We start from the raw sequence: 20,979 nt of genomic DNA, 5'->3' as shown, positions 1-20,979 counted from the left end.
AAACCACACTGTTGTACCTGCCTCAGTCACTTCCTCTGGCAACTTGTTCCATACATTCACCGCCCTCAGCCACCATCACACTAATGGCCCTGCATTAACTACCGGTATGCTCTCTCAATGTACAATTACAATTTGATATACAATTGTATATCAAATATACAATCACACTGTATAATTGAAAAGGGATAAGTGATTGAGTGATGAAGGGTCTCGGCCCAAAGCTTCCACTGTTTATTCCTTCCACCCCCACCTCCCCAATAGAAGCTGCCTGACCTGCTGAGTGTTGCTCCGGATTTCCAGCATCCTCAGAATCACCTGTAAAGTGACTGAGTGGCCTTTTCCTGCATGCTGAAGGACCCTCCAGTGGGCGCCAGGACATAAAGATTAAATGGCAGGAGCCTCAGGACTGCTAATGTAGAGGGATCGGGATGCCAGTCCAAAACTCCTTGAAAGTGGAGTGATCATGTCTGATTTATCATCCCTCTCAACCCCAATCCCCTGCCTTCTCCTAGTAACCTTTGATGTCTTTTCTAATAAAGAACCCATCAGCCTGCACTTTAAATGTACTCAATAACTTGGCCTCTGTAGCAACAAATTCCAGACTCACCACCCTCTGACTAACAAAATTCCTCCTCATCTCTATTCTAAAGGGGTGGCCTTCTATTCTGAGGCTGTGACCTCTGGTCCTATGCTGCCCACTGAACTGAACATGTTGCACCTGGACAACACAAGGTGCTTCAGCCAGTCAACTGCTTGACCCTGTTCAACTTCCAGGAAGATCTTGGCTAATTGAAAGTGCACAGTTAATGGCAGGATCCCTCACAGTGTTGATGTTCAGAGGAATCCTGGGGTCCACGAAAATGGCCATAAAAGTCATAAAGACAAGCATGCCACATGCCTCTTTATTAGTCAGGGCACTGAGTTCAGGAGTCAGAAAGCTACGTTATGGCTTTATAAAAATTTGGCCAGGCTGCATCTAGAGTATTGCAGTCACTTCTAGTCGCCCCATTATAGGAAGGATGTGGAGGCTTTGGAGAGAGTTGAGGTTGCTGCCTGGATTAGAGGACATGAGCTACAAGGACAGGTTGGAAAAGTTTGGCTTACATTTTTCCTCTGTACAAACCCTTCATCCCACGATGTCGTGCTGACCTTTTAACCTAGATTAAGATCAATCTAACCCTTCCCTCCCACACCCCCATTTTCTATCATCCATGTGCCTATCTACAAGTCTCTTAAATGTCCCTGATGTATTTGCGCCGAACACAATCCGCAGCAGTTCCAACACTTTACACCGTCTAACGACCTACCTCTGACATCCCCCCCGTCACCTAAGAGTTACTCCCCATCACATTATCCATTGCTGCCCAAAGAAAAAGTCTCTGGCTGCCCACTCGTCTATGCCTCACCACCTTCTACACCTCTATCAAGTTACCTCATATGCTTCATTGTTTCAAAGAGAAAAGTGCTCGCTTGCTCGAGCTATCCTCACAAGACAAGTACTCTAATCGAGAATGTGCCCGATGAGGATAAACCTCTTCAAGTTCAGGTTCATTGTCACCTGACTGTGCATATATACAATCAAATGAAACCATGATGCTCACACAATCAATGCTCCCTCTGTTGTTTTTACAGCTGTGCAGACCTACCATTGCTCAATTTTACACAGAAACTGTGCAGCGCTCCAATAAAAATTTATATATAAAGGAAATTCTTGCTGCACGGCAACAAAGGTTATGTGTGCGGCAGCATTTCACTTATTTTGCGGCCGCGCACCCGCACAGCTTAGATGGAACAGTGCCACACAATACATAATATCACACACAGCACGTACACAAAATATTGCCACTAGTTAGCTGTTAAAGTAGCATTCAAAATGTAGTAATGCACAGCGCAGGTAAACAGTACAGCGAACAGCCTGCTGTCCCAGTGACGAGACCTCGGTGGTGCTCGCAGATACGATAGTGGTGTTTCACTGGGAATGGAGGACATGTATTGATCATTAAGGGCCCCCAATCACCCTCTTCTCTACCTTCAGGAGCCTGAAGGCCCTCACTCAATGTTTTAGGAACAGCTTCTTCCCCTCCGCCATCAGATTTCTGAATGGACCATTAACCCACGACATGACCTCACTATCTTTTATTCTTTTTGCACTGCTAATTCAACATTTTATATATACAGCCGGCTGGTGGTGTAGTGGCATCAGCGCCGGACTTTAGAGCGAAGGCTCCCGAGTGCGAATCCAGCTGGCTCCAACCCATCTCCTTCTACCTCAGGCCACAAACTTATCAATCACCCCGATGAGTTATTAACTTCAAACTTTCTGCATAATCACTCAAAGAGTTGAACTGCACGTACATGTAATGAGAGCTATATAACTCATCCCCTTCTACCTTAGGCCACGAACTTAACAATCACCCATGCTGTGGACACTTTCTGGAGGTCCAAGATCCGTATGCTCCACGACCGCTGGACTAAGTGTGTGAATGTAGGAGGGGACTATGTTGAAAAATAAATGTGCTAGGTTTTCTAAAATTGTCTCCTTCTAACTTAGGCCACAAAATTATCAATCACCCCTCGCATTTGTCAACATGGGGCGGAGAGTGAGTTTGTAAATCTGGCGGGAGCAAAGGGTGTTGGGGACGGTGAGGGCGGAGCGCCACGGAAAGCAGAGAAAGAGTGCCAGGGGTGGGGTCTGGGTGGGGACACACCCAGCTCTGAGACACCAGGCAAGGTCACTTGGCTTACTGATCATTACAGAATGTCTCTCAGGCACTTCCCACTCCCTCCCCTCTCCCTGCCCCCTTCCCAATTCCAGTCCACAAAAGAGACCCATATCAGAAACGGGTTTATCATCACTCAAACGTATCTATTTTGTAGCAGCAGTACAGTGCAACACAAAATTACTACAGTACTGGATAAAATTCTGAGGCACCTCAGCTACTATATACACTATATATGTGCCTAAGACTTTTACACAGTACTGTACTGTTTCTTACTGTAATTTGTTGTTTTTTTATCACGTATGGAGCGTACTAGCTGGCCAGTGGTGTAGTGGCATCTACACTGGCCTTTTGAGGCGAATGGTCCTGGGTTCAAATCCGACTGGCTCCTTGCACACCGTTCATCTGTGCTGGGTTGAGTGTTGAGCTCGCAACATGCCCTTGGAAACAAAACAACAAATGCTAAAGAAATGGCATGGTTGCTTCCCACTGCACCACAAGGTGCGGAGAGGAACAAATATCACACTGTACTGTTGCTGCAAAACAAGTTTCATGACATCTGTCTGTGATATTAAACTTGATCGTGTGCAGGCAGACAGATTTAATCTACTATAGATACGGTGGCCTTAAGGGCCCATTCATGGACTTGTTTACGGACTCATGAGGGATCTGAACAAGCTTCTGAAGTTGACTCACTATCACATACGAGTCCAGGATGTCGATGTACATGGACAGGAGGCGCACGATGTCCGCTGCCCTCTGCTTCTGCTCCTCAAAGGACAGCTGGTGAGCGCCAAGTGGTGGCATGCTGGCCAGGGATCAACACCTGGGAACAGGCTGCACCTGGAGAACGCAAGACAGAGAGAGCTGAAGGGAGAAACACACGCACAATCCAGGCCGATACTCCCTGTACAAAACCGAGGCAGCTCTGCACAGGAATATGAGGGCGAGGTGCAGGGACGGCCATTTCACCCTTTGGTCCTGGTCCACCTTCCTTCAGTTTGCATTGAGCACTTTATTCCCCTCCACAGATGCTGCCTGACCTGCTGATTCCCTCCAGTATTTTGTGTGTGTTATTCTGGATTTCCAGCATCTGCAAAATCTCTTGTGTTTATGTCGATCTTCTTCCTCAACTTCGCTACCAAATGATTGCCATCTGCTTTGAACAAATTTGCTGCTTGAACATTGGAGGTAGAGAATTGCAACAAATCATCACCCTCTCAGACGTTCTCATCGGAGTCCTAAGAGGCCCACCCTATTCTCAAACTACGCCCCTGGTCTTAGACTTAACTGCCAGGGCAAACATCCTACCAGCATGACACAAGCGGTTCTGCAGGTGCTGGCAATCAAAAGCAACACACACAAAATGCCGGAGGAAGCCATCAGGTCAGGCAGCATCTATGGAAATGAATAAACAGTCAACGTTTCAGGCCGAGAACTTTCATCAGGACTGGAAAGGAAGGGGGCATAAGCCAGAATAAGGAGGGGCAAGGGGAAGGAGTACCAGCTGGCAGGTGAGGAGGGGAGGGAGGGGAGGGGTGGGGGTGGTGGGGAGGGTAGGGGAGAGGGTGGAGGAGAAGGGAGAGGGTAGGAAGATGGGAGGGGGAGAGGGAGGGGAGAGGGAGGGCAGGGGAGGGGGAGAGGGAGGGCAGGGGGAGGGAGGGAAGGGGAGGGGAGGAAAGGGGTGGGGGAGGAGAGGGGGAGGAAAGGGGAGGGCAGGGGATGGGGAGGGCAGGGGTGGGGGAGGGGAGGGAGAAAGGGATGGAGGGGAGCGGGAGGGGATGGGCGGGGTAGGGAAGGGGTGGAGGATGGGGAGGAGGAGAAGGATGGGGAGGAGGAGAAGGAAGGGGTGGGAGGAGATGGGAGTAGGGTTTAGGGATGAGGGGTTGGGGAGAGGGAAAGGCAGAGGGGAGGAGGGATGGGGAAAGTTGGAGGGGCGAGCGATCCAAGTGAATATTTACCCGCCTCTGCGCTGGCTCTCCGTCCAAATGGGGGTATCGGGATTTGGTTCGGGATACAGAATTAGGGCCGGGATCAGGACCGAACGTCTAGCAGTAGTAGCGCCCGCCCTCTCAACCCGGAAGGAGATGCCGCGTCGACCCGGAAACACATGTACACGGACAGGCCTCGCGGCGGCGGCAGCGTTAGCGGCATCTGCTCCCCGGCCGGGTGAGGAGGGTGGTAAGAGAGCGGGAAGAGGGGGTGCTGAAAGTGAGGGGATGGTATTGAGAGTGGGGAGTGGGTGAAAGGAAAGGAGGTGGTGAGAGTGGAATGAGGAACTGTGGGAATGAGACTAGGGGGTGAGAGGTGAGGAGATAGCGGGTGATGGGGACGCAGAGACGGTACCCAGAGGAGAGATGTTGGACTATACTGGGGAGAGGGGAGGGACGAGATATCAGGATGTTCTATCATACCCCTCTCTCAACTCTCCATTCTCCTCAACTTCATCCTCCCTCTCTCATTCCTCCTCACCGCTCTTGCACTCCTCCCTCCTTCCTGTACCACTTTTCACTCTCCCTCCCTTCACTCCACCCCATCACCCCTCTTCCACTCCACCCCTCTAGTTGGGTAGCCCCTCCTGGAGCAAAGAAATGTACGAGCAGTGATGGATTCCCATTCAGACATGGCAGCCCTTCCACTGCTGGGACCCACACTGACCGATAAAGCCAGTCAGTGAGCCTGATAAGTACCTGTTGATCTGTGTCTCCAAGTACTGGAAGGGATAGTTTTGATGGTGGACCATCTAGCCATCATTTTCCAAAGCCCAGTGGACTTTGAAATGGTTCTTAGGAATGGTGGATTGGAGTGTTGTGAATTACATTCAGATTTAGTCATTGTGTGTACATCAAAACATACAGTGAAATTTGTCATTTGTGTTAACAACTAGCACAACCTAAGGATGTGCTGGGGGTAGCCTGCAAGCATTGCTATATTCTGCCACCAACATAACATGTCCACTATGTTCATAGAGCATCACAAGCAACAACAGCAAGATAGCAATAGGAAAACAACTCTCTGTGTATATATACACACTCATTCACTCACCCCTCGCCCGGACCTGTAGAGATTGCGCCATAACCTCTGGACAAGGTGACTGCACTGGGGGTGGGGGTGGAGGTGGGGGGAGGAAGAGGAAGTGTTAGTGTGGTGCTGGATGTCAGGGAACTACTGGGGAAACCCTGATTGCTTCATCTTTTGAGAATGTTTAGTTGAGTAAGATGAGGTGGAATTGTGACTGAGTTGCATTTGGATTTTCAGAAGGCTTTTAATAAAGTCCCACGCAGGTGGGGTGGTGAACACCCTCTGTTCTTAATGAAGGTCCTCCATCTTGATGGTGTTCAGGACTACCTTCATTGTTCCAGTAGCTTCCTCTTGGTTTTCATTTCTGTCAGCTGTGATAGTCCCGGTGGAGACTAAGGAATACCATCAAACTCAGATATAGAAGGATTCTTCATTGCTGTTTCTGTAACTAGTTTGTTTTACTAGTCAGCATTATTAGCCCTGACTAAACACCCAAATGTGGAGGACCAGTGCACCACCCTTAGCTGGCCTCTACCCTTTGACCTGCTTGACATGGGTGACGCTACCAAGAGCCAGAGCATAAAGCCCTGACTCCAGCGAGCATAGTTCTCCAGGTCATTGAGGCATGCTAGCCTCCAAGCCATGACGAGGTGGTGGATCTTCTTGGAGAATACACATTAGAGTAACTCAAGTTGGGAGGGTGGCGACTTGGTTGAGAGACAAGAAACGAGTAGGGAAAGCACACAAAGAGCTGGCGAAACTCGGGCAGCTTTGGTGGATGGAAATGGACAGTCAATGTTTTGAGTAGAGTCACTGGAACTGGACCATTCATCATCCAAAATGTCAGTCATCTATAAGACATAGGAGCAGAATTAGGCCATTTGGCCCCTGGAATCTGCTCTGCCATTCCATCAAGTGGTTCAAATGGTTCAATTTAATCTCAGAGAATGTATACAGCACACAATCTGAAATTCTTATTCTTCGCAGACATCTGAGAAACAGAAAGAAACCCCAAAAACTGGCAGCCTGCTGTTTTGATGTTACAGTCTGCCACGCCCCTTGTCCAAGTCCCCCGACTTGAAGACCTACAGATCATTACCATCAAGAGAGAGAGAAAGTTTGCTTGTGTGCTGGGGCCTCCCGACAGCACAGCACACCGCCTGCTGTCTCGATGTGTTAATCTCTCACCATGCTTCAGTTGGTGACATCGGTGAGGGACAGCTTCGTCCACGGGGCTGTACCCTGTAGGTGCACGTCTTCCAGGCAACACCTGGAGATATCGAAATGCCAGGTCACACGGTGAATCCAAGAATAAGAATCCGCCGCCTGCGGAAAACTGTTGTTTGAGTGCAGCTGTAGATTGCAGACTTCGACAGGACCCCAGCCACCTTGAAAAGAAAAAGGAGACATGAGTAAAGAAGGAAAATAAGAAGAAAGCAGTTTCACGGATGAACTGGAAGAAGCCGCCTAGGTCTGCAAAAACCTCTGGTGCCATCTTTTCTAGCTCCTCCTCTCATGGCTGACTCATTATCCTTCTGCCTTCTCCTTGTAGCTTTGATGCCCTGATTAACCAAGAACCCATCAACCTCTGCTTTATATATAATCGGTGACTTGACCTCCACAGTCATTCGTAGTCCAAAAAGAACTATACCTATGTTTCAACGATTATATCAAAGCTTTTGTCCAGATTAAGAAGAGTGTTAGACATGATTATGTTCTCTCGCCCAGCCTGCTCAACCTTTATAGTGAGAAGAATCCAAGAGAAATTAGCAGTATTCCAGGCATGATAATTGGGGGATATAATTTGAACAACCTACAATACAAAGATGACACGGTGGTGATAGCTACATTTAGAGAAGCACCAAGAAATACTCGATAAAATTGTCAAAGAAAGAGCAAGGAGAGGGTGACAATCAACTGCAAGAAGACTGGGTGTATGGTTGTCACGAAGAAAAAAGAAATACAGAAATGCGAACTGAAAATGGGCAACAAAATTACAAAACAAACATAGAATTTCAAACTCTTAGGGCCACAATGATGGTAGGGCTGCTGTTGAAATTAGTAGGAGGATTGGGATTGCTAAATGCATGTTGAAGCATTTGAGCAAGATCCTAAAGAATAACAATTTCTATGGGTACAAAACTCAGTGTTGTGGTGCTACATTTATTCCTCACTAACATATGGAAGCCAATGTTGGACAATATCAAGGCCCTCAAGGCCAAATAAGGGGAGACTCAAAGCTGCAGAAAATGTGGTTTTTGAGAAGAAAAATGAAAATATCGTGGAAGGACAGAGTAGCAAATGAAGAATTGTGAAAAGCTGGAATAAGAAGAGAGCTGATATCATCAATCAGGAAACGGCAGCTGGAATTTCTGGGACACGTAGTGAGAAAAGAGAAACTTGAGCATCTTGCAATAACGGATAGAATCAATGGAAGAAAAGGTCGCTGTCAGCAGCACATGACGTGAGTTACATCAAGGGATGGAGAGCTTATTAGAACTTCTCAGATTAAAGTCAGGTGGAAGAGCATGATCGCCCACATCATATGATACAACACATAATGAGATGCAGTATGGTAGCAGGCTGTGCCGGAACAATGAGCCCAATTGCACTCATGTGACCAGTTAACTTACTAACTTTGTACGTGTTTGTAATGTGGGAGAAAACAAGAGGAAATCCATAATGGAACATACAAACTCCTTATTGTCAGTGGCAGGAATTGAACCCTTATTGCTATAATGCTGTAGTAATGCCACATTAACTGTCCATCCCACCCCCAAAGGTCTAATCAGAATCAAGTTTATTATCACTGGCATATGTCATGAGATTTATTTTCTAGCAATACATAATTAAAAACCATAAATTACTATATATATATTTGAGTGATTGGCCAAAAGGAACGGTGGCACCCAGGAATGTGAGGTTATCGGCTGTAATAGCATTAGCAGAGAAAGCTGTGTCTTTTTGTATGTGATTGGGAAGTGTTGATGGGAGGTGAACGTGATGTACACAAGCCTTGGAAAGCCAGCGTGCAGGAGTGGCAGGGAGATGGGAAGTGTTTTAAAAGACACTTTGCTCAGGTACACAGATGGAAAGGTTTAGAAGGATATAGGACAAAGGCAGGCAACTGGGTCTCACTTGGATGGGGATCTTGGTCAGACTGGGCGAGCTGGGTCGAAGGGCCCGTTTTTGTGCTTTGTGACTTTGATGGGAGTGCAGAGTAAGGATGTCTTGCTGCAATTACGTGGGCCTTAGGAAAGCATAAATGGTGCTGAGCTGCAAGAGGATTACAGCAAAGATTCACCAATCTGGTTCCAGGAAGTCATGCTCCTGTTCAGGAGAGGTGACCTCACTATAATGTGCAAATTCGTAGACGGTTCCATAGATGATTCCAGACTCATGTACAGTATCAGTGTATGGAGTAGGCTATTCAGTTAGAGAGTCTTTGGGATTCTCTACCAGGGCAGGCTTTGAAGGATCAGTCCCAGCGTTCTCTGTAAGGAGTTTGTATGTGGAATGTGTAGGTTTCCTCCAGGTGCTCCGATTTCTTCCCACAGTCCAAAGATGTACCAGTTACTAGGTTAATTGGTCATTCTAAATCAGGGGTTCCCCATCAGAGTGCCACGGACTTCTAGCTTAATCGTATTGGTCCATTGTATAAAAAGGTTAGGAATCCCTATTTTAAATTGTCCTGTGATTAGGCTAGGGTTAAATCGGAGGTTGCAGGTGGAATGGCTTGAAAGAAAAAATTTAAATAATCAGATGTCACCACCCCTCTGTACCCAGGGCCTACTGACCACTAGAGGCTTCAGACATCACTCCTCAGGGAATGAGGGACAATGCGGGTATTGACTGATTGTGTTCTGCGTTTGAGATCTGGTCTGGAGACCCAAGCATAGATCAGACTCAGAGCAGGAAGGGATCGAGGGGACATGGCAAGAGTGGTGTTAGGAGAGACCTTTGGTAGATCCCCTGGCCACAGTTGGTAGAACAGCAAAAGGGTTGCTCTCTGAAGACAGTTCTCCTTCAACATCACCAAATCTCTAACCCTGCAGTGAAAACTTCCTGTCTGCAGAGTAGCTACCCTATTTTTTGCACTTCAGTAGCGCTTGCTATTATTAAAAGTCCTGACGTCTGCTTCAGATCCAAGCCCGTCTGTGTGGTGACAACGTGAACATCCTGTGGTGAATATAGATTTATATTTGTTTATCACATGTTCTTGGAAACACAGTGAAATGTGTTGTTTGCGTTAACAACCAACACAACCTGGAGCCAGCCTGGAGGTGTCACCACATATTTCAATGCCATGATGTCCCATGTTCCAAACAGCAGCCACTGCTCAGTGTTCAACTGCTGAGGCTTTGAATCTTTGACTGTAGATCAAGGTTAACCCCGGGGTGGAAGCTGTGTGTTCAAATGCCTCTCCCTGCTGAAGTACAGTGGTCACACCTACAGGCTGTGTGTCACAATGGTGACACAGCACCTCTGACTCAGTGTGCAGCTGCCCTGTACACACTCTGGCTCCTGACACTTGTAACTGCATGGCCACCTTCCTCAGCAGGCTGACGGTGAATGTAGGCAGCTTTGCTCATTTTGCCTCTTGAATCAGTCCACCCTAGCCTTTCAGATTCAAATTTATTTATGATATGTACATGAAAACATAGAGTAAAATGCATCATTCAGCTGTTTACCCCCTGACTGGGTTGAATTCCCAACCTGATATTGAGAGGGTCGCTCACTGTGGGCTGGGGCAGTGCTTTGAAGAAGGGAAGGAGAGGAGTCGATCTGACATGACACAAGTAGACCTGTTTCTGCCAAGGGATGGCATCTGACTGGACAACTCCAGCCTGAGTTTGAACAGATTACAATAGACGTTTGCACAGAAAACATCAGTGTCTCGCCTTATTGGTAAATTGCATTTAATATTGTGATGTGTATGAGTGAGGAGATGGAGGAGAGCAGATTATCCCTGATGGAAGTTGACAGGGATGTTGCTGGGATGTAAGGACCTGAGTTATAGGGCAAGGTTGAATAGGTTAAGACTTTATCCCCTGGACTGCAGGAGTTTGAGGGGACATTTGATAGAGGTATACAAATAATGGTGTACATAGGGTAAATGCAAGCAGGCTTTTTCCACAGGTTGGGTGTGACAAGAACTATAGGTTAAGGGTGAAAGGTGCAATATCTGTGGGGAACCTGATGGGAACTTCTTCACTCAGGGTCGTGCAAGGATGGAATGAGGTGCCTGTAGAAGTGGTGGATGCAAGTTTGATTGCAACATTTTGGAAAAGTTTGGGTAAGTACGTGGATGGGAAGGGTTGGAAGAGCTGTGGTGCAGGTGCAGATGGGACCAGGCAGAATAACAGCCTGGAGGACCCGTTTCTGTCCTGTAGTGCTATGACTCTATGTAGTAGTAGTCAGTCTTCGATCCCAGGGGATCGTGGGTTTGTGCCTCTGGTGGACCGTGTCCTCTCCAGGGCGCAAGCCTGGGCGGGAAGATTTGAAGAACCGGCTGTTGCCCATGCAGCAGGTTCCTGCTCTCCACGTCACTGATGTCGTCCAAGGGAAGGGCAAGTGCCGATACAGCTTGGCACCAGTGTTGTTGCAGAGGTTGCCAGAATGAAGTTGTAAACAACATCGAACTGCCTTAGGGACCCCAGCGCTGGGTTTCTTCCTTGGGGTTTACTCCTGAAGCCTTTTCCATGGATGGGTACAGCCGCAAGGCAGTGGAGGTTTAAAATCAGAGATTTTCTTCTAGGCAGGCCCCACCTGCTGGAAGCAACTGGTTTTGAGGCACCAGTGGTCCACCTTTGCCCCTTCTCGTCAGTACAATCAGTTTCGAGGGCCTAGTAGTTAAGCCACATGTGAAGGCTAAGAAGTGGACTTGGTTGTCAGAGGCATTTAGAGACGTACGCCAATTGGAGCACTTTATTGGTAGTGGGGGCTTATTCCCACTTACCACCCCAGCTATGACAACTATGAACCATGACTCTATGATATTTATAAGATTATGAAAGGCAGGTTCAGCTGGGTTCCCAGGGTTGAAATCTTTAACACCAGAGAGCATGAATTTAAGTTAAGAGAGGAAAGTTCAAAGGAAGTGGGTGGGCAAGTTTTTTTTAACCACAGGGAGCAGTGGGTGCCTGGAATGCCCTGCGAGGAGTGGTGGTGGAGGTCAATGCAATAGTGGTGTTTAAGTGGCTTTTAGATTGACACATGAATGTGCAGGGAATGGAGTGATAGGGCAGTGCAAAAAGTTTAGGACATGCTGGCCTTCGTAACTTAGGGCATTGAGTTATAAATAGGATGATAGTACTGATGAACTCATTGAGATCTCTTCTGGGGAAGGTGTGACCCGCGCAAAAAGGATGGGTTACACCTGAACCCAAGGGGGACCAATATCCTTGCGGGCAGGTTTGCTAGAATGGTTGAGGGGGAGGGTTTAAACTGAGTTGGCAGGGGGATGGGGGCCAGAGTGATGGGGCTGTTGATGGGGTAGTTGATATACAAGTCAATATAGTGTGTAGTGAGGTTATAAGGAAGGACAGGCAGATGATAGGGGAAAATTGCAGTCAGTGGGATGAGGTGAAGTGTAACATACAGGCAAAATGAAAAAGGATGATCAATACAGGACTGAAGGTGTTATATTTCAATGCACACAGTATATGTAATAAGGTAGATGACCTTGTAAAGCAGTTAGAGATTGGCTTGTATGGTCACTGAGTTGTGACTGCAAGAAGATGGGAGCTTAACATCCAAGGATATACCTTGTATAGAAAGGACAGGCAGAGAGGGTGGGGGGTTCTGTTGGTTTAAAAAAAGAAATTAAATCCTCAGAAAGAGGTGACTTAGGATCAGAAGGTGTAGAATACTTGTGATAGAGTTAAGAAACTGCAAGGGTAAAACAACCCTGATTGGAGTTATTTACAGGTTTCTGAACAGTAGCCAAGATGTAGGATATAAATTTCAATGGGAGATAGAAAAAGGTAAGCAGGAAGAGAAATGTTATAATAGTCACGGGGGATTTCAATATGCAGGTACATTGGGAAAATCAGGTTGGTGCTGGATTCCAAGAGGGAATTTGTAGAAGGTGGCTTTTAAGAGCAGTTTTTGGTTGAGCCCACTAGTAGAAAGGTAATTCTGGATTGGATGTTGTGTAATGAACAAGATTTGATGAAGGAGCTTAAGGCATAAGGAACCATTGGGAAACGGTGATCATAATATGATAGAATTCACTTGCAATTTGAAGGGAGAAGCTAAAGTCAGATGTATCAGTATTACAGTAATTAAAGGGAATTACAGAGGCATGAGAGAAGAGCTGTCCAAAGTTGATTGGAAGGGAACACTAGCAGGAATGATGACGGAACAGCAATGTTTGGAGTTTCTGGGGGCAATTCAGAAGGTGGAGGATAGATAGATCCCAAATATGAAGAACTATTTGAAAGGAAGGATGTAGTAACCATGGCTGATAAGAGAAGTCAAAGCCAGCAAAAAAGCAAAAGTACAAAATATAGTTGTAAGTTAGAAGTCCGGGAATCTTTTAAAAATCCAGAACTAAAGCAAACCATAAGAAAAGATGAAATATGAAGGTGATAAGGTGATATGTGATAAGACTGCTGAACGGATCCTGACCCGGATCTGGGCCGTACCTTCCAAATATCCGGACCTGACTTGCACTACCTTACTTTCCCTTTTCTATTTTTCTAATTATGATTTACAATTTAAATTTTTATTATATTTATTATGATTTGTACTTAAGAGAGCGCGAAGCGCAGAGTCAAATATCGCTGTGATGATTGTACGCTTTAGTATCAATTGTGGTGTCTGTAAAGTAAAGTAAAATAAAAGTAAAGTAAGCTAGCCAGTAATATCAGCCTTCACTACGAAAGACACGAGCAGTATGCCAGAATTTCAAGAGTGACAAAGGGCAAAAGTGAGTGTATTAAGAAGAAGGTGCTTGGGAATCTGAATGATCTGAAGGTCCATTAGTCCCTGGACCAGATGGACATACCCCAGAGTTCTGAAGGGGGCAACTGAAGACGCCGTCAAGGTATTAGTAAAGATCTTTCAAGAGGAAACTGCTAATGTCACTCCTCTCTTTAAGAAGGTAGGGAGGCAGAAGGAAGCACATTTATAAGCCAGTTAGCCTGACTTCAGTGGTTGGGAGATGTTGGAGTCCATTATTAAGGATGAGGTTTCGGGGTACTTGGAAGCACATGGTAAAATAGGCCAAAGCATGCTTTCCTTCAGGCAGAGGTTTAAGGTGGGCAAGGAGAGGTTTAATAGGAACCTTGGGGCATTATTGCTACACAAAGAGTGGTTTTTTTGTAAAATGAGCTCCCAGAGGAAGTGGTTGAGGCAGGTGCAATAACAACATTTAAAAGACAGTTGGACAGTTACTTTGATTGGAAATGTTTGGAAGGTTTTGGGCCAAGTGCTGGCAAGTAGGATTAGCTTGGATGAGCATCTTGGTTATCATGGACCATTTAGGCTGAAGGACCTGTTCTGTACTGCGAATCATAGAAGAAAAAGATTCTGCAGATGCTGGAAATCCTGAGCAACACACAAACAAAGTGCTGGAGGAACTGAGCAGGTCAGGCAGTTTCTATGGAAGAGAGTAAACAGTCGACGTTTCAGGCTGAGACCTTGAGTCCTGATGAAGGGTATCGGTCTGGAACGTTGACTGTTTGCTGTTCTGATCTGTGCTGTACTGTTCCATGAGAGCAAGCTAGGGGCTTTGACTATAAGACAGGTACTACTCGCTGGAGGAGAGGGATCTCATTGAAACCTGTCGAATATTGAAAGGCCTGGATGCAAGTGGATGTGGAGAGGATGTTTCCTATAATGGGTGACCATAGGACCAGAGGGCAGCGCCTCAGAATAAAGAGATGTCCATTTAGAAGGGAGATTAGGAGGAATTTCTTTAACCAGACACTGGTGAATCTGTGGAATACATTGCCACTGGTGGCAGTGGAGGCCAACTCAGAGGGTCTATATAAAACAGAAATTGATAGGTTTTTGATTGGTAAGGGCATCAAAGGTTATAGGGAGAGGGCAGGAGAATGAGAAAGTAAATCAGCCATGATAAAATGGTGAGCAGACTCGATGAGCCGAATGCCCTAATTCTGCTCCTATGTCATATAGTCTTATGTTTAAGAGGCATTTAGATAGGCATGTGAACAAGCAGAGACGTCGGGATACAGAGTTTTGGCAGGAAGAATGGATTGTGTGGCTTTAGCTTCATTACAACGTTGCTTAAGGGCCTATTTCTGTACTGTCCTGTCCTAGACATGGGATAATGTCCGGTTCTTTATTTCCCTCCTGTGTTCTGCCCCTCTCAGGTACCAAGATGGTGTGCATTGCTGTATGAGGGTGGGAGTCTGCCGAGGAGCTCGAGCCTCACGAGGTGGTTGCTGTCCGATCGGCCAGATCCCTGGACCATGTCGGACGTCATTCTGAACCTGGACTTCACCCGTGGGCCTGGCCCGAGGCAGCGCACAGGGCACAGCCTCAAACACCGGCGCTTCCTGCAGCGGCGGGCGTACCTGGAGAGGAAGGGATACCTGCACAGGAAGCAGGCAAAGCCAGTGAACAGCCACAACTCTGTCACTCACTCCGGCCTGGGGCACAGGCCCCAGCCCAAGCTCACTCCCCAACCTTGCCTCAAAACCCCTACACCAGGACAGAAGCCCACGCATCCTTCGGAGAGAAGCCTGCTACTCAGTGAGTGTCAGAGTGGCTTCCTGTCTTTCCAGCGTAACTCAGGAGGCAGCCACAAAGGTTCCTCCTCCTTTTCCTCTTCCTCCTCCTCCACCACCTCCTTGTCCGCACCCCGCCCCTCGTCCCTCGCCAAGCCCTACAAGTGCGTGGCCCTGGATTGTGAGATGGTGGGCACGGGGCAAGGGGGAAAGAAGAGTGAGCTTGCCCGCTGCAGCGTGATTGGTTACGACGGAGACCTAGTCTACGACAAGTACATCCTCCCGCCCAACCCCATCACTGACTACCGCACGCGCTGGAGCGGCATCCGGCGACAGCACATGAAGAACGCTACACCCTTCAAACTGGCGCAGAAAGAGGTGAGGGTACTGCTCCATCCTCCTGAACCCTCACCTATTCTCCTTCCTCCTCCACCTGTTTTCCTTCCTCCCCAAAGACCTGTTCCCCTGCCCTCAGCCCTGTCCCACACCCCCAATCCACCTCCTGTCTCTCTCCACTCCTCTCCCACTATCCCTTCCCTCTCCTTCTCCTCTACCACCCTCTCCCTCTTCTCTACCCTCCCAGGATCACTGGAATCAGTTCCAAGCTGTGTGGATACCAAAGGGTGAGTGGGTGGTCATTAGAACAAAGCCTTAGCTGTGATTTTCTATCCCCCCTTCTTGGGCAGATACTGAAGGTCTTGTATGGGAAGATTGTCATCGGCCATGCCGTCCACAACGACTTCAAGGCACTCAACTACTTCCACCCTCAGTCACTCACCCGGGACACCTCAAAGATCCCCCTCCTGAACCGAAAGGCTGGCTTCCCTGAGAAGGAATCTGTGTCGCTGAAGAAACTCACAAAGCAGCTGCTTCACCGGGACATCCAGGTACACCAAATGCCAAGCCCCTACAGTTCGCCCAGTTTATGGCACTTTAATCCCTGTTCCCTGGTCACATCAACCTTTATTGGCCACGTGATTCCCATCGCCTGTTCAGCCTCATCACTGCCACTCTCCTGGAGCCACAATCAAATCAGAGGCAGAGGAAATTAAATTGGGCTTGTCCCAAACTCCTCATACTGTCGCACTATTTTTAAACATAGAACATACAACATTGCCGTACAGTACAGTCCCCTCGGCCCATGGTGTTGTGCTAACCTTTTAACCTACTTCAAGATCAATCTAACCCTTCCCTCCCACATAGCCGTCTAATTTTTTTTTCATTCATGTGCCTAACCTAGAGTGACTTAAGCGTCCCTAATGTATCTGCCTCTACTTTCACCCCGTTAAGGATATTCCATGTACCCACCACAATCTGTGTAAAATAAATAAATAAATAAAAATCTACCACTGATAATTCCCCCTAGACTTTCCTGAAATCACCTTAAAATTATGCCCCCTCGTATCGGCCATTTCCGCACTGGGAAAAAATTGTCTGTATGTCTACTCATCTGTATGAATTTACAAATTTACAAGAACGATTGGTGTAAGATTAATTTCAACATCAGCATTAAATGATTTGAAACAGAAGTTACCTTTGCATACTTATGGATTAGACTTATATTCATATTTATGAAAGGAGCAAGACTGTCCACCATGTAATAAATTTATGGCTGCTTTTTTCTCTCCCCTGTTAACCTTTTGCACCCCCCGTCCAATCCACTACCATCTCTATTTTACTTGTCTGGAATCAATCTATCTCTGTCCTAAAATTATTCAGATATTCTGCTTCAACCACCACCCTTTGGGAATTCCAAAGCCCATGAGTCTCTACCGTTACCTTAAATAGGCAAGCACTTACTATTAAAGTGACCCTCACCTCTCAACAACAACAACACCCTTTCCCCATTAACACACATAAAATGCCAAAGGAACTCAGCAGGTCAGGCAGCATCTGTAAAAAGGAATAAACAGTTGGTGTTTCAAGCTGAGACCCTTCATCAGGATGGGAGAGGAACGGGAAGGAAGTCAGAATAAAAATTTGGGGTTGTGGGGAAGTGGGCAGTGTGAGGAGGAATGATCAGGTCTGAGGAACCCAGCATCTGCAGAATCTCTTTCATTTATCCTTCCTCCATTCTCCGCATTGTGACCCCTCTGGGTCTTCAGGATAATCCATAAGACCAAGAGATAACAGGAACAGAATTAGGCCATTTGGCCCAGCTCTGCCATTTCATCATGGCTGATCTATTCTCCCTCTCCTGCCTTCTCATATTCCTTCGTGCCCTGACCAGTCAAGAATTTATCAATGTCTAACAGAAGAATATCTGCAGATGCTGGAAACCCAAAGCAACCCACACAAAATGCTGGAGGAACTCAGCAAGCCAGGTAGCATCTGCGGAAAAGAGAAAACATTGACGAATTGGGCTGAGACCCTTCATCAGGACATAGAAAGTGTCCTGGCCTGAAAGATTGACTGTACTTTTTTCTGTAGATGCTGTCTGGCCTGCTGAGTTCCTCCAGCATTTTGCACATGTGAGCTAATGTCTTCAATATACCCAATGACTTGGCCTCCACAGCCGCCTCAGTCTAAAAGTATTGAACTGAGGTATTGGTTTTAACTCTGCTCAAAACATGTTGGTGTGGTGGCTCTGGAATGGGTACAGAGAGATTTACTTGAATGTTGATAGGCTGGTTAAGAAGGCATATGGTGTTTTGGCCTTCATTAGTCATGGGATTGAGTTCAAGAACCACGAGGTAATGTTGCAGCTCTACAAAACTCTGATCGGACCACACCTGTGCTCAGTTCTGGTCGGCTCATTATAGGAAGGAGGTGGAAGCCTTAGGGAGGGTACAGAGGCAATCTACCAGGATGCTGCCTAGTTTAGAGGGCATGTCTAATGAAAGGCTGAGTGAACTAGGAATTTTCTCTTTGGAGCAAAGAAGGATGAGAGGTGACTTGATACAGTGTATAAGATGATAAAAAATATATACAGAATGGACAACCAGTACCTTTCCCCAAGGCGGAAATGGCTAATATGAGGGGGCATAACTTTAAAGTGATTGGAGGATGTCAGAGGTAGGTTTTTTACACACAGAATGGTGAGTACATGAAACGCTCTGCCAAGGGTGCTGGAAGAGGCAAATACATTGGGGACATTTAAGAGACTCTTAGACGGCCACATGGATGATAGAAGAATGGAGGGCTATGCGGGAGGGACAGGTTACATTGATTTAAAGTAGGTTAAAGGTGGGTGTCATGGTAGTATAGTGGTAACGCAACGCTATTGCAGCTCGGGGTGTTCTGGAGTTGGGTTCAATTCTGGCACTCTTCTGGAAGGAATCTCGGTAAGTCCTTCCCGTGGAATTCGTGAGTTTTCCCAGGTTCTCTGATTTCCTCCCACAGTCCAAAGATGTATCGGGTAGGTTAATTGGTTGCTGTAAATTGTCCCCTGATTAAGTTGAGGTTAATCAGGGTTGAGGGGTCACTGGGGACCACCTGGCTCAAGAGGCCAGAAAGCGGCCTACTCAGTGTGTACCATTAAATAAATAAAGTTGGCACCACATGATGGGTTGAAGGGCCTGTATTGTGTTGTATGTTTCTGATGCTCTCCCTGGAAAATGAAAGTTGTCTAGGATTATAACTGGGCCAATAGGCTAATTCAAATAAATGCGAGGTGCTGCATTTTGGTAAAAGAAATGAGGGCAAGATTTGTGCAGTAAATGGTAGGTCCCTGTGGAGTGTTCCAGAACAGAGATACCCAGAGTGCAGGTATGAGGTTCCCTGAAAGTGATGACACTGATCCACAGGGTGATGGCAAAGGCGCCTTCATCAGTCAGAATATTGAGTGCAGGAGTTACAGGTGTACATGACATTCTGGGACGTAGCCTTGCATCCGAACTGGAAGGTGGGAAGCTCTGATGCAGGGTTTCAACCTAAAAAAGGTTCCTTCCCCACCCTCCACCCCCACTCCCCCACCTCTTACAGATGCTGCTTGGCTTGCTGAGTTCCTTCCAGCCAACTGGTTATTGTTTCTGATGTACTCTGTGTCCCTGCCCATGAAGCCCAGGATCCCAGGTGCTGTGTGGCTTGTTGAAGTTGGTAGTTAGTTAATTATTGTCCAATGTACTGAGATACAGAAAAAGATTTTTGTTTGTTTACCATCCAGACAGATCATTCCATACTTAAGTACCTGGAGGTGGTACAAAAGAATGCAGAATGGAGAGTTACATTTACAGTGTAGGTAGGCAATAAGGTTCAAGGGCCATGACAAAATACAATCTTTGTTGTAAATGGTGTCCATTTAAGATTCTGGTGCCAGCAGAACAGAAGGTGTCCCTGAACCTAGTGGTACATGTTCTTAAGCTTTTATGTCTCCTGCCCGTTGGAAAGGGGGGAAGAAGAGAGAATGACCAGGGTGAAGGAGGTCTTTGATTATGTTTGCTGCGTTCCTGAGGCAGTGAGAAATGTAGACAGAGTCCATAGAGGGGAGGCTGGCGTCCATGTTGTGCTGAGTTGTGTCCACATCTCTTGCAGATTTAGACAGATCAGTTGCCATACCAAGCCGTGATGTATCGGGATAGGATGCTTTCCATTGTGCATCGGCAAAAATTGGTGAAGGTGAAAGGGGGCATGCCGAGATTCCTTATCCTTCTTTGGAAGTAGGCACTGGTGTGGTTTCTTAGCCACAGTGATTGTATGTATTCTCGTTCATCCCTGCACAGGATCAGAAAAGGCTGCAGAGGGTTGTAAACTCAGCCAGCGCTATCATGGGCACTAGCTTCTCCAAAGGCAATGCTTCTAAAAGGCGGCATCCACCACCCAGGACATGCCCTCTTCACATTACTACCATCAGGAAGGAGGTACAGGAGCCTGAAGACCCAGAGTCAATGTTTTAGGAACAGTTTCTTCCCCTCTGAACACTATCTCATTTTTGCACTACTTTCTTATTTTTCAGATTTTATATATATAACATTGTAATTTCTATTATATTTTATGTGTTGCACTGTACTGTTGCAAAACAAAAAAGTTTCACAATGCAGATCAATGATAATAAACCTGATTATGTTCTGTCTCAGGTGGGCAAGAAGGGTCATTCATCTGTGGAAGATGCTCGAGCCACGATGGAGCTGTACAAACTGGTGGAGGCGCAGCTGGAGTCAGAGGGGGCCACTCAGACAGAGGAGAAATAGCCGGCGTCCTGGGAGAGGGTGTGGTGAGCAGCAGCTGCCTGCCTGTGGGAAAGACAGTATTCCTCACACCTCCCGCCCTCCCCCACCTCACCAGACCAGGACAGAGTCAGAGGTGCAACTTTGGGACCCTTTTCCGAAGACTAAATCTCACAAAGTTGGACAACTCAAGGCGATCAGTACTACAGAGGTCAACCGGTAACCAAGTACTGAAATTGTGTGGTTCATTTAACAATAACACAGAAAAGAGGAAAAGAGTTTAAAGGTTTGAACCTGTCACACTGTGTCCTTTATCAAGGGATTTAATCCCTTCGAAGGCTTGAGAAGTTGCTCGTTTTTAAGGCAGATTGCACCTTTTTTTTGTATTTCCATATATCTGCAGAAACGAGAAGAAGAGAGAAGCTTTTAATCCCA

General features: G+C 46.8%; 2 protein-coding genes across 10 annotated transcripts in view; one reads left to right on the top strand and one right to left on the bottom strand.

The window, feature by feature from the left end:
- Positions 1 to 4,812, bottom strand: part of mettl25b (methyltransferase like 25B) — a 13,943-nt gene extending 9,131 nt beyond the window's left edge. Inside the window, exons 1-2 of the mRNA XM_073061410.1 lie at positions 4,682 to 4,812; positions 3,417 to 3,563 (exon numbers count right to left, since the gene is read on the bottom strand). Of these exons, the coding sequence (XP_072917511.1) occupies positions 3,417 to 3,527 (111 nt within the window). The 5' untranslated portion in view covers positions 3,528 to 3,563; positions 4,682 to 4,812. The remainder of the gene's footprint in view (positions 1 to 3,416; positions 3,564 to 4,681) is intronic.
- On the top strand, positions 4,755 to 20,979 carry LOC140735862 (interferon-stimulated 20 kDa exonuclease-like 2). 9 transcript variants are annotated; one of them, XM_073061418.1, is made up of 6 exons: positions 4,883 to 4,901; positions 10,961 to 11,037; positions 13,631 to 13,791; positions 15,083 to 15,817; positions 16,126 to 16,326; positions 20,455 to 20,979. In XM_073061418.1, exons 4-6 carry the CDS (start codon positions 15,182 to 15,184, stop codon positions 20,566 to 20,568), a joined length of 951 nt encoding a protein of 316 aa, XP_072917519.1. In that variant the 5' UTR covers positions 4,883 to 4,901; positions 10,961 to 11,037; positions 13,631 to 13,791; positions 15,083 to 15,181; the 3' UTR covers positions 20,569 to 20,979. The 9 variants fall into 9 exon arrangements, with proteins under 9 accessions (XP_072917517.1, XP_072917516.1, XP_072917512.1 ...); XM_073061417.1 differs by lacking the exon at positions 4,883 to 4,901 and adding an exon at positions 8,703 to 9,925; XM_073061411.1 differs by lacking the exon at positions 13,631 to 13,791 and having other exon boundaries at positions 4,845 to 4,901.

This window comes from Hemitrygon akajei, chromosome 11 (assembly GCF_048418815.1).
Source record: "Hemitrygon akajei chromosome 11, sHemAka1.3, whole genome shotgun sequence".
Taxonomy (NCBI): Eukaryota; Metazoa; Chordata; class Chondrichthyes; order Myliobatiformes; family Dasyatidae; genus Hemitrygon; species Hemitrygon akajei.
Note: the sequence above shows the minus strand (reverse complement) of the source record. Positions and strands in the feature narration are given on the sequence as shown.